A 15,211-nucleotide genomic window follows, 5' to 3' on the forward strand; every position below is an offset into this window, starting at 1 on the left:
CAAACATTAACAGGTATTTGTTACTTTCTCCGTAGTATGGGTGGAGTTTAGAATCTGAGTCTTCAATTTGTTTTACTCCCACAGAACTGACATCCGTTTTATTTAACTTGTTCATTTCTATAATCAAATATGGTGTAGCTAAAGGCAACAAAACAAGGAAAAATGAAATAATTACTTTCTCCAACCCAGCTGAGTTCAAGTTCAAAAGCTTTATCCTTCACTTCATCATGAACTATGTAGATTCTAGAAAGAGTGAGAAAAACTGTTTATGAAGAGTTAGGCACTGACATTTTCCCTTCCCAAAGCCAAGGATTAATATGTAAAAAAACAATTACGTTACAAAATTCTACTTGCCCCTCCCTTCTTCTCCTGCTAGTTTGTAGTATCAGTTTTCCTGTTCTTTACCATACCAGAGAAACATGGTAAAGAGGACACACACCAGTATTGTATGTAGTAGTTTTACATTAATGTAAGAAGCAAATGCTGAAAGTAACATTCCCTCAATCACTTACAGTAGTGTTTACTAACAGTAAAACTTTCAGCCAAGATACCACCCAGCCATTTGGTCTTAACTCAAGCTGTCTCTCATAACCAGAAATAAGCACAGAACAAGTATCCTGATCAAAGATGCAGACAGCATAGCACTTAAGTGACCCCATGGGTATAATGCCTCAACTATTCATGAAACTGAAGCCAGCAAGTAGTTTTCCTAAAACTATATTTCTCCTGCAAGTCACATACAAAAATTAATGAAGACTCAGTAAATGCAGCTCAAACTTACAAATGTTGTCTAATAGTACACATGTGCATGCACACACCTTGCACATCTGTAGTTAGTAACTTGTGTACAAGCCCCTAGTTACATACGGGACTGGCCATGTGTTACAATTCTAATTCTGCATGCAGTCATGGTAACTTATGCCTGTGTTGTACATAGTTCTGAAACTAGCCATCAGTCTATAAAATAAAAGGCAAGCTGGCAATGATGACCAGACCGTAGACTGAATCTTATTTCCGTGTCTTGCAAGCACTTAATCTATTTATTCACATGAGGAACACTAAGAAAATGCTAAAGAAGTTAATGTTCTTCAACAGCCCCCTCAAAGCAGTTGCACAAGTTAACAAAACATTCAGTTCCAGTTGTTACAGAAGCTTGCATTCTTCAACGTTTGAATTTAGGATGCTTAAATACAAAGCTGAAACTGGATAGTTCTAATGGTGACATTCTATCCCTTGTCCTCTAGAAGAGGAGCTAGAACCCACAAATTCACTAATTGCATTGGACTTACTTGCCAACCACGATCAGAGCTCTGAATGCCTCAAAGCCTGCTATTAATCACAGGGAATTGTAGGCACTGATCCTGTGAATTGCTCACACTACTTTTGTTACCTCCACTCACATGCCCTCACCCCCCTTTGTCTCATCCACCTGTTATTTTTGAGACTAGCTGTTGGAGGCAAGCACTTATCATACTGCTAGTGCAGTAGAGGCCCCAAACTGGTTAAAGGACTGCTGATGAAATGAAAATGTAAAAAGAAAAGTGTAAAGTGCATTACAGCTGCATAGAGTTGCAACATTTCAAGCCTCCAGTGCCATGCAGTTCACTTTCCCATTCTAGTTCTTTAGAACAAAAACTGAAAGTTTGCCCCCAGATCATGCAGCTTGAGAGAGTTTGATTCCCCCTTCTCACAGGGTTTCAAACAGGTATCAAGGTCAGAGATCTTACTTAAGTTCTCTGGTTCAGCACATCTCACAGCAACCTGAGACATCCACTGTATGGAACATGCATATACCCCCCCTATAAAAAGGATTCATCCTAGTATATTTCTTAATAGCCTTCTAAGATATTGCTACAAAAATACTGGAATTTCATTTGCAACTAAACTTTACAAGTAAAGTTTCACAGGCAAGTACACTAGATGTTCAAGAAACTCAGTGTAATTCCTGCAGTGGCTAAAGTTTGAAGGGGAGTAGTACTAACCCCTGCTCTGAAGTGTTTGCCGTCTACCATTTAATTAATACAAAAAGTATCAGAGGACAGGCATCACTTTATAAATACCCAGCTGATTAAAGCAACTCAGTGCCAGAAATGGAAACTAAAGCCTTGATCACTGAGGAAAAATGTCTAGGAAAGAAAGGGTCAAAGAGATACTGATATGAACAAACATGAAAATACAAAAAAAGAAGACATAAGAGTGAGCAATGTGGACAGCTACAGTAAGCTCGGCAAGAAGACAGTTGGGGATCCCTGAAGGGCCGTTTCGGAAGAATGAAGGTGGTATAAAGTTAAAACACCACCCTTACAATGCTGGATGTGAAGGGGTCTCTCACTGACCCTTAGGTAGAAAGAGTAGTGTAACGAGAGTAAACTAGCATATTTAGAGGCAGAGGAAAAGTTAGGGCCAAAGGGGAAGAAAGTGGAGTCGCAGACAACTCATGCCAGATTGCACATATTGTTCGATAGAGTTGGAAAGGTCCTGGATTGAGGGGAAGACCGCCATAAGGCAGGTTAACATGTAGGAAAGATTCTAGAACACACACAGCCTGCTGCTACCCCCAACACTGGACTCAAACACTCCTATTTCTTCAATTCTGCACCCCAGTTCTATTTTCTCTCCTGCCTGTGTTTCTGTGGTTTATAGCAGCAGGGAAATGTGCTCAAGTTCAACAACAAGAGGTATGTGGCCAGCAGATCAGACTAGGAAGGAAGTGTGACTATCCAGCACTGTCTAAGGTACACAGTATATAAAATACTACTTTAGTCTTAATTACCTAACATGGTATTTATAACACCTGTTTGCAAGTTTAAGGTTTCTAAAGCTATTAAGCTACTGTGCCATCAGATTGGATTGTTAGTTTTCTCCAGGAGTCCGCTAAGTCCTATCATTTCTCCATGCACATAGTAGAAGGCTACATGTCATCTTCTGGATAAATTGCACTGCACTTGCTCTCCTAACCAAGCAGTGATGCACCTTAATCAGCTAGCAAGGAGAAGAGAGGGGTGTTAATGAGGCCCTCTCCAGGAACAGTGTTCCTTTGCTTCATTCCCAGATACTGCCAAGCTAGGAAGCACCTGAAACCACAATTAAGTTTGCATAGGTCTATTTCCATATACCTCTGTATTATGAACTATGACCAGCTTCCCTTTCTCTCAAAGTATTTACATTTTAAAAGAGTAGAAACAAAGCCAAAACATTTATCTACACTTAACCCACTGTTCCAAGCAACACCTAAAGTGACTAATGGAAAGGATAAAGATACATGTTTTCACTTGGTTTCCTTAGTGTTGCAAAAAGCTCAAAGTTGACTCATTTCACTGTTTCCTCTGTATAGTCATGCTGGATAGATCTTTCACACAGCAAGGAGGGAGGGAAAACCACACATTTAAAATACGGAAAAGATTCTAAAGCTACCAAAGGTAGTACAGGGACAGCCCTAGGAACAGGAGTAGTACTTTAAGCTTCCAATTTTTTTTTTTTTTAAAATGACTCCATTCCATATTAGGGCCAGTTTGCTGATCTATTGAAGTTTTATTTTTTACAAGGAGGGATAAGAGGGGAAAAAAAGCACTGAGGATGAAAGGCCAGAAGAAAGGAAACTTACATTTTTGCAACTTCTTTAACAACATCACGGCAAGTCATTTCTTTCATCTGTGGGTAAGGAATGTACAATTTAGTTGAGGATTTAACATTTTGTATTTTTGGAAAACACTTATCCACTAGGGGAAAGCCAGGATATTGGTGGCTGATCTACCAAAGTATATTACCTATGCAGGAACAAAACAAGAGTATCTCCTGCACAATCCTGCCACAGTCTCAGTCAAGAATAGAACCAAATTAAATTATCTAATTCTTTATTTTCACTTTTTATTCAAACTGCTACTTTTGTATGAGTCCCAAAAGTTATTCTTTCCCATATTCATTCAGTTACAGACAGCTCAGAGACACAGATCTTCAGTTTGTGTCCCTTTCAACTGAACAGCTTTTTATAAATCTCAGCATACATACCTTTACGCCTTTTGACAGACTGTAACTCATGAGACTATCATACCAACAGATGCATCTCTATCTTAGCACCTGTTCTAACAATCATACTTCAAGAGTCTCTAGGGCATTCCTGTTTACATGTAGTGTCCTACTGGTAAATGCTATTCTAATTTTGATAAGACAGACCTTGTGAGGCTGAACAGAGGATTAGTTTTTCATTTTGCAATTTTTCCCTCAAACACATCTAGTTACAGCGAGTCCTGAGGCAGTCCACTGACAGCTGACCAAAATGATGACAGGTTTCAGAGTAGCAGCTGTTAGTTTGTATCCGCAAAAAGAACAGGAGTACTTGTGGCACCTTAGAGACTAACATTTATGTAATGGTAACGTTTACAAAATTAAATTCCAGGGTCCATGACATGGTACAAGCTCATGTAAAAACATTCATACGCATCAGATCTCAACAACCTCCTCCTTTTAGGATAATGGAAAAGCAACACATCCCGTCATGCTGATTTAATGCAGTCACAAAACTAGAAGATCCTTGTTCCCTTTCCCCAATAACGGATTCTTAACAGACAGGATCATATCTGGACAAACACTTAGACAACAAGATGGGATACAAGTCTACTGTGCTCCAGCATGACTTGTGCTAAATGTTCACGTGCTGCTGTACGATAAAAGTTCCCTCGTACACATTAATCTATTCTCATTTCAAAGCAGGGTAGATCAGAGCACACTAGGGAACTTTTAATGGGCAGCAGCAGGTCCAGACAGACATCTCTTGCTCAGCAGGCTCAGATGGGGTAGATTTACACCCCATCTTGCCATGAACTAACGGTTTGTGTTGACACAAGCCCTAAGATATCACACACCAGTATCTTTGTATAACTTGCATGCACCACAGAATTTTTGCACTTGTTACTTGTGAAAGAGTGAGATCTATGAGTCTTGTGATGTTACAAAGGTTTGCAGGCCACGTGCTTTGGCTAGACATTATCCCCTGGCCTCCTTTTTCATCTCAGATTTGTTAATCCTGCAGACAATAGCAAAAGCTTGACACTGAATTTATCATTCAAAGCGTTACTTGTATCATTCAGAGTTCATATCCAAAGTAATATGTGGGAAATTTAAACATTAGATAGCACATGAATTGTCTCAGAAGAAGCTGAATTTGAGAGATACTAAAAAACTTTTTCCTGGGTGAATACAGAGTCACACTCTGAGGTATTAAGTGTTTACAGCTACCACTAGATGTGATTAATACAGTAGTTCTTCATAATGTGAACCACTTAAAATGAAAAATATTTCACTAAAACCACATCCCCTCCCAGCTTCTGTATCTTCATTGCAGTATGCTTAACTGTTCCCCTATAAATCTTGGCTGTCTAAAATCTGACAGTACTAAGAAGGAAAAGACTTGCTTTAATAGGATAGGTGTAGCTACTTCCTTACCTCTCCCCTCTTTTCTGGGTGTAGATTTTTATATGTAATCTCCAGCAGGCCATATTGTCCATCACTTCAAATCACCTTGCAGTTTGCTACTTCTAATTTTATATGTTTGGTACAGATTAACTTTTGAACAAGTTTCAAACATGCACCTGACAAATAGGTCAAAGTCTCTGGAAACCTGGGGCTTGTCTCCACTTACCGGGGGGGGGATGGGGGGAGGATCTATGCACGGTGATCAATCTACTGGGGTCGATTTAGCAGATCTACTGAAGACCCGCTAAATCAACCGCCGGTCGCTCTCCCATCAACTTCAGTACTCTATTGGAATGGGAAGCATAAAGTTAGTCAAAGGGAGAGTTTCTTCTGTCGACCCAGCATGATGTAAACACTGCAAAAGGTTGACCTAAGCTACGTCAACTCCAGCTACGTTATTCACGTAGCTGGAGTTACGTAATTTAGGTCGACTGAGTCCCGTAGCGTAGACCTGCCCCTAGAATCCTGAGTGCGGAACATCTACCCGGAAGCATTACAGCTTGAGACTGCCCCACGCTTTGGATCTGTGTTCCCTCTAAGGTGTGCACCTGTGCGGCTGCACAGGAGGCCATCAAGTGCCATGCACCAGCCATGCAGTGCACACACAGGTGAGCATGGAGAATGTGTAGGCGGGGGGGGGGGAGGGTGAGGTGGGGAGCAGTGATGGAGGTTTGGGGGAACTTGAGGCATGCAGGGCTGTGGTGGGGACGGGAGACATGCCTCTCTCTCCCCCGGCCCCAGCTCCAGCCAGGGCTGCGGTGGGGACAGGAGACACGCCTCTCTCTCCCCCAGCCAGCTGGACTGCAGCACTGGCAGGGGAAATGCCGACACGCCTCTCTCTCCCTGGGCCAGCTGGACTGCAGCACTGGCAGGGGAAATGCCGACACGCCTCTCTCTCCCTGGGCCAGCTGGACTGCAGCACTGGCAGGGGAGGGCACAGTATCTTGATTAGCAGAATGTGTTTTCTCACCATCTGATTAGGTAGGAGATAATGCCTCAATAAAACTGTCAGTAGTCTGCCAGAGCAATGCTTCTAGCAAGCTCCACACCGGTTTGTAAAGGTCTTATAAACCTCATTCTTGCCCATTACCTATCATTTAATTTTTTTCGCCATTACACGATCTACATTGTTTTTTCTCATGCTTTTAAAAAATGGCAAAAATAGTATTTCACTGTTCCTGGCTTACAGTTGCATAAGAGACCAATTACTTGGATCAGCTGGCAGAAATTTTCTTGCATTGAGGTTAGTCACTGGATCAATATAACATTGTCCCTCAACTTGAACTGTGCTCTGAATTCAGAAATAAGAGCATGTGTTAAGCATTCCATGAAAGCTTTAACTATGAGCCTGAAGGAGTGAGCCTTTCCCATTTATAGATTGCAAAGGAATAGTCTCTAGGTAAGACAAATAAAGCTAAGACAAATTCTAATAAGCATATTTTGGTTGAGCTCCTCTTACAAAAACTAGGGGGTCTGATTGTTGCTGCGTTCAACCCTCATTAGAGTGAATGTCAGCTTTGCACACTTTTGCTGAAATTCATCCAGGAACATAGGTGGCCATAGAAAGTCCCCCAGTGCAGCAGAACTGTTGTGGTTACACTCACATGTGACTGGGTAACTGTTCAGTGGGTGCACAGAGAACACTGTACCTTCTACATGTGACTGACCTGGGTTCCCCACTAGCTATGCATAGGCCACTACAGAAAAGGGCCAAGGAATGGAAAAAGGCCATGGTTACAGTGGGTGTGACAAGGAATGTTATTAGACCAGTGTGCAGGAGTCACAGGTCTGGTACAGCAACTGCAAAGAGAGTATGTATCTGCTCTGGCCACAGGTTGGGGATGTTCATTCTGTAACACCCCCCCACACACACACACTGTGCCTCACTTTCCCCATTTTCCAAATGGGAATAATGATATTGACCTTCCTCTGTAAAACACTGATATTTATAAAGGAAAAGCACTAAATACTGCTGGCTTTTTCATTTGAGTTTTAAAAGGACATTACCAAAACTAGGACTTGATGGAAATGTTTTTGTCTGATTTCCAGTGACAACAATTCCCTGTTGTGGATTTAAACCTCCCCCTCAGTGTTTGCAAAGCTTTTTGTGGGCCAGAGGACACGTGGTTTATCTAGGGGCCTGGTCCTGCGAAGTATTACTCATGTAACTGTTACTGATGTGAGTGGCCTTATGGAAAGAAGTGGGAGAACTTCATGTCAAGTGGCAGTTTGATTGAGCCCATGCGTTTGTAAAGTGCTGTGTACATTTACAAAGTTGTGTGTGTTTCACTGTAATAACCGAGACACTGGAACGTTGTACGTGTCCATGAGAAGCTGAAGGTGAACTTCACCATGCTACTTTAGTTGTCCAAGCTGATCCAGTGTAAAAATATAAACATGAAGATTGAATAGTTTATAGGACTTCTCAAGTGTTTTGTACTGTTAATACAAGAGGATGGTAGTAAGGGGAATTTGAGCCTTAGTGTCCTGAGTTAAAAACAAACTTTTACTTTGATTTCTAAATTGCAGTATTATATTTTACATTCAGATGAGACCTTTACAGATGGAGACCTGTCTGAACATTAAATATCTCAAGCATTTTGCATAAGAGGAAAAGATTTTTCCTATCCAAAATTCCCCTTGTCTTTCCAAACTGCTGCACAGTGCTCTCTGTGCTGTTGACCTAGCTGGCTGTTGATCTTCCTCCCCAGAGGTGGCTGTATTTCAGTGAAGCATTTATATGAGGACAGTTTGTGAAGCATGTACTGATCCTTGTGGAAGGAGGCTGTAGGAGTGAACAGATAGGTACTGCAAATGTCACCTGAAGACAGACCTTCACTAAGACCCAGCCAGGTACTAGCAGTAGGATGTTGGGAGCTCTTGGTGGGCTAAGGGCAGCCGTGAAAGTATGGAGGTGATGGCGCAACTCCGCATATTACCTCTATATTGGTGCTGCACATAAAATTCATTCTGCACATGGATGGAAAAAATTAGAAGGAACACTGCTTTGCATTACTGTGATAGCGCCACCGAACAGCTGGAAGTTCTCTACAGACAATGACGGCCATGTCAATGTGCGCTGGAGATTATTTTGTTTGTTCTGAATTATTATGCCCCACTGATAAGATCAGACAATATTTGGAAATATAAGTAAGACATTAGCAGGCTACAATCCTAGCACTACATACAAAGAAAGCATTATTAACAAACACCCTCAGGAGTAAGCTATGTCACTCAAATGCAGCAAGGTATATTCTGAAATTGACACAGCATTGTTTCTCAGATGCCAAGGATACAGTCAGCATTGTCTTTTAGCCTCTATATTTTCAACACAGTGTATGAACATAAGACTGAACTTTTAAGACAGATCTCTGATCAAATTCAGCCTGACACATACAGTAGACTAAATGAAATTTAATTATAAAAATTAAGCAAATTAAGCAATTTGTTAAGATACAAGATATGGAAAATAGGCTACATTCTAATGGTGGTTCAAAAAAATGTAGCATAAACCAGGACCAAATTAAATTCCCATAGATCTCTAAATTTTAAGAACTGGTAGGTACATTTTCAGACTGCCAAAAAAAAAGATGCAGGAGGGAGATTAAGTGAGCTTGGTTTGTGGTAAATCAGTTTTTTCCTGCTCTTTTAAAGGGCTTACTAGTTTCAGTAGGTTCATGTTCTCAGATGCACTATGTGTTTGTGTATACAGTGTTTTATAGTAAATAAAATGTAAGTTAGACAAGAGAGCTGGAGAGAAATCAAATTAAATTTAAGATCCTAAAACAGTACTGCAGAAGTTATTAGCATGAGGCATGTTTAAATAAACTTCAGCGCAGTCAACCAAAACAAGTATTAGTTTTACATAACTGTCTAAATGCACATTAGATAAATTTAAATGTTTTGATATGAAACCACTTAAGTCTCAAGATAATAAGCAATCCATCTGTATTTTGCATTACTGTAACTCCCACAATTTGGAACCCTTTCATAAAATACTGGGATACCATTTTTAATAAGATTATAACAATTTATACAGTTACATGGTTGATCTAACGTTGTATTAACAGGAAACTAATACACTGTTTAATCAGAGCAGAGCTAAGAGGAGGGGAAAAGGCAGGTTGGTTTCCCCATATCAGCACAGTTTATGGGCAACAGGTTGTATTTTTGCATATGATGTTCCACTGTTCACGTAAGAGTTAGTTGCATTTATAGTTTGTTGACTTATAAGAACTTTCAGCAATCCTATCTTACAAGGGGTTTTCTTCTAAAAACAAAATACTTATATGGTATTATAGGAAGATTCAACTGCAGTATTATGGCAGAGAACATGTTGAACTGATATAGCTCCTCCAGTCTCATAAGTGTTTAAGAAATTGATAGGTTTCAGGAATTCAACAAAAAGCTGTACAAGAGCTTTTTGCTAAATTACTCTCCTACCACCTGGATGTGCCCCAGATAAGCTAGTAAGAGAGTGTTTCTGGATCAAGGCATGGCTGACTGCTGTAAGCCACAAGTATTTTCGAATGCCTCAATCTAATTTTTTACACCAAAACTGAACGAGTTTAATTGTATTTCTTCATAGTGTTCTGATGTAATTCACACATAGGAACACTATCATGCTAAGGTGTCTGGGCTTTCAGTTTAAATAAATATTTTCATGAAGACTTTGTTATTAGTCCATTTCACACTAAGGAGCAACACGACCAGTGAATGAAGTAGTCCATAACTGCAATTTCATTCTTCTCCATTTGCTAGAAACCACTGTTACCAGTTTTCCACCAAAGCACAGAAAGCCCTACATAATCTCAAGCACAAGCTAAGCAATCCATTTTTTGCACTCAAATCAAAGGTTGTCTAATATATCCAAGTTATTAGATGAATAATTTGTATTTTACACAATTAACTAACTTCAGGAGCACTACAGAACAAAGGTGTGATGACTGATATTTGCAGGTTAACTGAGCTCTTTGGGAGAGAAAGTCCCAAACTCTCCTGTTAATAGTAATAAATTAACATATTGCTTTTCAAGTTTCTTTACAAACCTGAAACAATTTAAGTAGTTATAACACACTCCCTTATATGTGGCTCAATAACCATTTAATAAATGCAGTTTACTCCACATGCTTTTGATTACTTCACCTATGCTCTGTCTACTAAACCATTTCTCCTGGGACTTTCCAAACCTCTGAGCAACTTCAAAGTTATTCTTCTCCCCTTCTCCTTGTAAAATAGATATCTATTTTCTAAGAGGTGTCCTTTTACTGCTCCCTCCCCAAATTATGCAGGCTTGTGGGGAAAGATGGGCAATGTTCCAATACTGGATTAGTAAAAGTTTCAAATTCATCATCTGTGACTTCAAATGTAGAAACGGGAGCTTTCTACCACTGGGAAGAAGAGATTCCCAGTTTTCCAATGGAGCCTTACAGGATCTCAAAATCTGACTTCACAGTAATTACGTTTATTTCAGGCAATATTTAGAGGTTTTTAAACCTCTCATTTGGAGGCCAGACAGTTGTATTTATGTGAGCCAAACTTCATAGGTGAAGGGGAAAGTTTTAACAAAAACAGTTCTAAAAGTGGTTTGTGTTCTGTATATACTGCATTTGACAGTGTAAGTTGGTATACAAGTTTAGCTGGTACGGGTGCTGCAAAACTCAAGTTTTTTTGCCAATCATCATTAATATAGCCATCCAAGCTTTTTATGCTGAGTGAGTGAGTGAGTGAGAGAGAGAGAGAGCGCATGAAAAGCTTTATTGACAGTATATCTATATACTGCTTTAAGAAATTCTTAGAAAAAATGATATCAACATAATACTCAACAAGTATATTGAAAGGGAGCAAGATGACTGACTGGTGCTTCACCTGATGAGAACAAACATTTCTGATCTTACTTCTCCATGACAGTATATTTTAGTACAATTCATAGTATTCCTCTGGTCATTCAGGATAGGAAAGAGATGGGGCTGCAGCCCATTCATTGTTCTTTAGGGAATATTCCAGTCACAGTGGGCTATAGGGAAATGTTCCTGTACAGAGGAAGTAGCTTCATCTACTTGCTAGCCTCCCTTGTGCCAGAGTGCACTGATGCCCACTAAACCTTACCTTCAAAAACCTAAAAGTTACAGCACAACAGTGGTAGCTAGGAATATGTCTTGAAATGGATTAGTACAAAATAATTGGATATACTGTATATTATATTATTAATACCATCCTACCTGAAGTTTTTCAATCTCTGTCTTTGCAGCCTGTCTGGCTTTACCAATGGCACACCCCCAATAACCCTACAAAAGCAACAAAAGAAGAGATTAGTTAAAGTTTGGTTATAATCTTTCTTACAGGGAGGGTTTCTTTAATATTCTTTAGTTGTAAGAACTAGTAGTTCACAATGTAGAACTCTGAGTATACCTGTAGGTAATACTACAGTAACAAAAAAACATCTTTCTCAGTAAACTCCTCGGAATCTTATTTATATTGGTGTTTTAACAGAATAAGTGAAAACTCCCAAAAACTTAACAGACAAAGTGGGCGTAGTAATATCTTTTATTGGACCAACTTCTGTTGGTGAGAGGCAAGCTTTCGAGGTTTACACAGAGCTCTTCTTTAGGACTGGAAATGAACTCAAAGTGTCACTGCTAAATACAAGGTTTGAACAGATGGCTTAGCATAAGAAGTTAACACACATTTCAAGGTAACCCCTGCGGTCATAAGGAGGAAGGGAAGGGGGTAGGGGAAACATCTGGGGTGTAAATGGGGTGTGTGCGGGGGGAAGGGGGAATTGTTAGGGGATTGCAGATAGTTGTAATAAGCCATAAATCCAGTGTCTCTATTCAGTCCATGATTTTTAGTGTCTAGCAAAGTTATGAATTTAAGCTTCCAGGCTTGTCTTTTGAAAGTATTGTGCAAGTTTCATTCTATATCAGGTCTCATCCTCAAAGGATCACTTTGTGAAAAGTGTTCACCCATAAGCGATATCGTGTTTTTGTCTTTGATCATTTTCCTACGTTCATTTGAGAGCACAGTGATTGTCTGGTTTCAGCCACATAGTTGCTATGGGGCATTTAGTGCGCTGGATGAGGTACACCACATGTAGCAATAGGCATGTGTAGGACCCATGGATCTAGAAAGGTGTGTTGTGGGGAGTGTTGATCATCGTATCAGTGGAGATATGTCTGCAGGTTTTGCATCTGTGCTTCCGGCAGAGTCTGGGGCCGCTTTGAGTTAGCGTGTCCTGGTCTGTGTGGAGTTTACTTCTGATGAGCTTGAAGAGCTCAGGGGGTTATTTGAAGGCCAGAAGAGGGGATTCAGGAAAGATTTCCTTCAGGATGGGGTCCCCATCAAGTATGGGTTGTAGCTATTTGATGGTACCCTGTAGTATGGGTTCCAGTGTGTGGTGGCAGATGACACCTAGGGGTGTGCAGTTGGAGGAGGTTTAAATTCAATGTCGGAGCCGGTTCTCTCGTGGTATTTGGATGGTCCATTCCATGATGTGATCTATTTCTTTAGTGGAGTGCACCCCTCCACTGCTAGAATGATCAATGCTCTCCACAACACATCTCACAATTTCAAGATTGATGGGTCCTACACATGCCTATCGCAACCTGGTGTACTTCATCCAGCGCACTAAATGCCCCGATAGCAACTATGTGAGTGAAACCAGACAATCACTACACTTTCGAATGAATGTAGGAAAATGACAAAAGACAAATACCGGTCACCCATGTGTGAACACTTTTCACAAAATTTCAGAGTAGCAGCCATGTTAGTCTGTATCCACAAAAAGAAAAGGAGTACTTGTGACACCTTACAGACTAACTAATTTATCTGAGCATAAGCTGAAGTGAGCTACAGCTCACTTCATCAGATACATCGTGAGCTGTAGCTCACGAAAGCTTATGCTCAAATAAATTGGTTAGTCTCTAAGGTGCCACAAGTCCCCCTTTTCTTTTCACAAAGCAATCACTCTATATCTGACCTATCAGTCCTCATCTTCAAAGGAAACCTGCACACTTTCAAAACATGAGCCTGAGAGCTTAAATTCATAATTTAGCTATATTACTAAAAATAATGGACTGAACAGACACACTAGACTTAGGGTTTATTACAATAATTTATATAACCAACGAGTAAACCCCCCCAGCTGCCCTCCCCCCTCCTTTTTCCCTTCCCCCCCCCCCCATGACTAGAGGGGTGTTAACAGGCCACTTCATCTCCAGTGGTCCCTTGAAATGTGTTCACTACTCAGGCTGAACAATCTGTTCCACCTGGTCTTTAGCTGTGACGCCAAGTGCCTCTCCCAGGCCTGAGGTGGAGCTCCATGCCAGCTTGAAAGCTGGCCTCTCTCTTTCTCGCCAACAGAGGTTGGTCCAACAAAAGATGCTACATCATCCCCCTTCTCTCGCTGATACCCTGGGGTCAGCCTGGCCACAACACCGCATACAAAACTAAACATGCCCTTTGAATTGTTTCATCACTTCCGTCCCCAAAAAGTCCATTTGGCTGGACAACATATATCCATCTCTGGGAATTGACATACCACTCTACACTCCGCCTTGTCACTATTTTTCCCCAACATCTCCCCTCATGCCATCTGTCCCTTCCCATCCCTCTCCTTTGCCGAACTCCCACTGGTCTGTTGTCTGCCTTGAAGCATCTTATGTGTTAAAGCCTAACTGTTCTTACTGATTTTTGTTGGACTCCCAAAACTGCAGCTTTAAAAGTTTCACGTGCCCTGGAGTGTCTTTGCAGAATACGTTTTCTGTATTCTTCATGCTTAGGTGGGAGAGGTGGTGACCAAACATTTGTTTAGTCACAAAGGAAGCATTAATCTCCTAATTTTTGCACTGCAAGCACAGTGGTAAATACAGTGGAGTTTAACCACGTATACCATTTGATGAAGGAAGGAGATCTATATCAGTGACTCACCTTCTTACACCTCACAGCACAGAAGTCAACGTAATACACAGACTACTGAAACACAAGGTTGAAATGCCTATGGGTCTGTCTAGTCCAGTCTGTCTTTTGACAGTGGTTAGTACCAGAAGCTTCAGAGGAAGAAGCCCTATAGTGGACGATAATGAAATAATCTGTCCACAAAGGTAGTTTCTCGCTAACCTCATTCATGTTAAACTATGACCTGAAGCATATAGGGTTTACATCTTTCCTAAAAAAAAAAAAAAACGTTTTTATCTTTATAAAAGCATGAACACTCTCAGTACACAGATATCTAATAATGTTTAAATCCTAAACCCTTGGATTTAATGATATCCTGTGGCCCTCAATTCCACAGGTTGTGTACAGTAGTATTTGTTTTACCAGCTTTGAATCAGCTTAAAGAAAGGTTTACAAGTCTTCAATTCCAAGATCATCCCAGCAACTATTTTAAAAATAGGTACAGCATTTCCTACCCTCCAGTATATTGAGACATGGCATATTCTTATTAACAGATCAGCCACCTAATTATTAAAGTCCTTCAGAATTCTTGGATGGATGCCATCTAGCACTGGCAACCTTGCTACTCTTTAATTTATCAGTTATCTCCAGCAACTTTTCTTGATACCTACTCTTATCAGGGAATAAATGTATCTCCACAATATCCTCTGCACTAAAGACCGATGTAAAGAAACCATTAGGTTTTTCTGCAGTGTCCTGATCCTCCTTAATTGTATCTTTTACACCCTAGCCATGCAGTAGACCCATAGATTCTCAATATTTCTTGCTTCTGATACTAACAGAA

General features: G+C 40.4%; 1 protein-coding gene across 1 annotated transcript in view; it reads right to left on the bottom strand.

Annotated features, from left to right (window-relative positions):
• PSMA3 (proteasome 20S subunit alpha 3) overlaps positions 1-15,211 on the bottom strand; it is a 28,746-nt gene that overhangs the window by 1,160 nt on the left and 12,375 nt on the right. The window contains exons 7-9 of the mRNA XM_073349990.2: positions 11,694-11,759; positions 3,605-3,651; positions 176-243 (exon numbers count right to left, since the gene is read on the bottom strand). Of these exons, the coding sequence (XP_073206091.1) occupies positions 176-243; positions 3,605-3,651; positions 11,694-11,759 (181 nt within the window). The remainder of the gene's footprint in view (positions 1-175; positions 244-3,604; positions 3,652-11,693; positions 11,760-15,211) is intronic.

Source organism: Lepidochelys kempii, chromosome 6 (assembly GCF_965140285.1).
Source record: "Lepidochelys kempii isolate rLepKem1 chromosome 6, rLepKem1.hap1, whole genome shotgun sequence".
Lineage (NCBI taxonomy): Eukaryota > Metazoa > Chordata > Testudines > Cheloniidae > Lepidochelys > Lepidochelys kempii.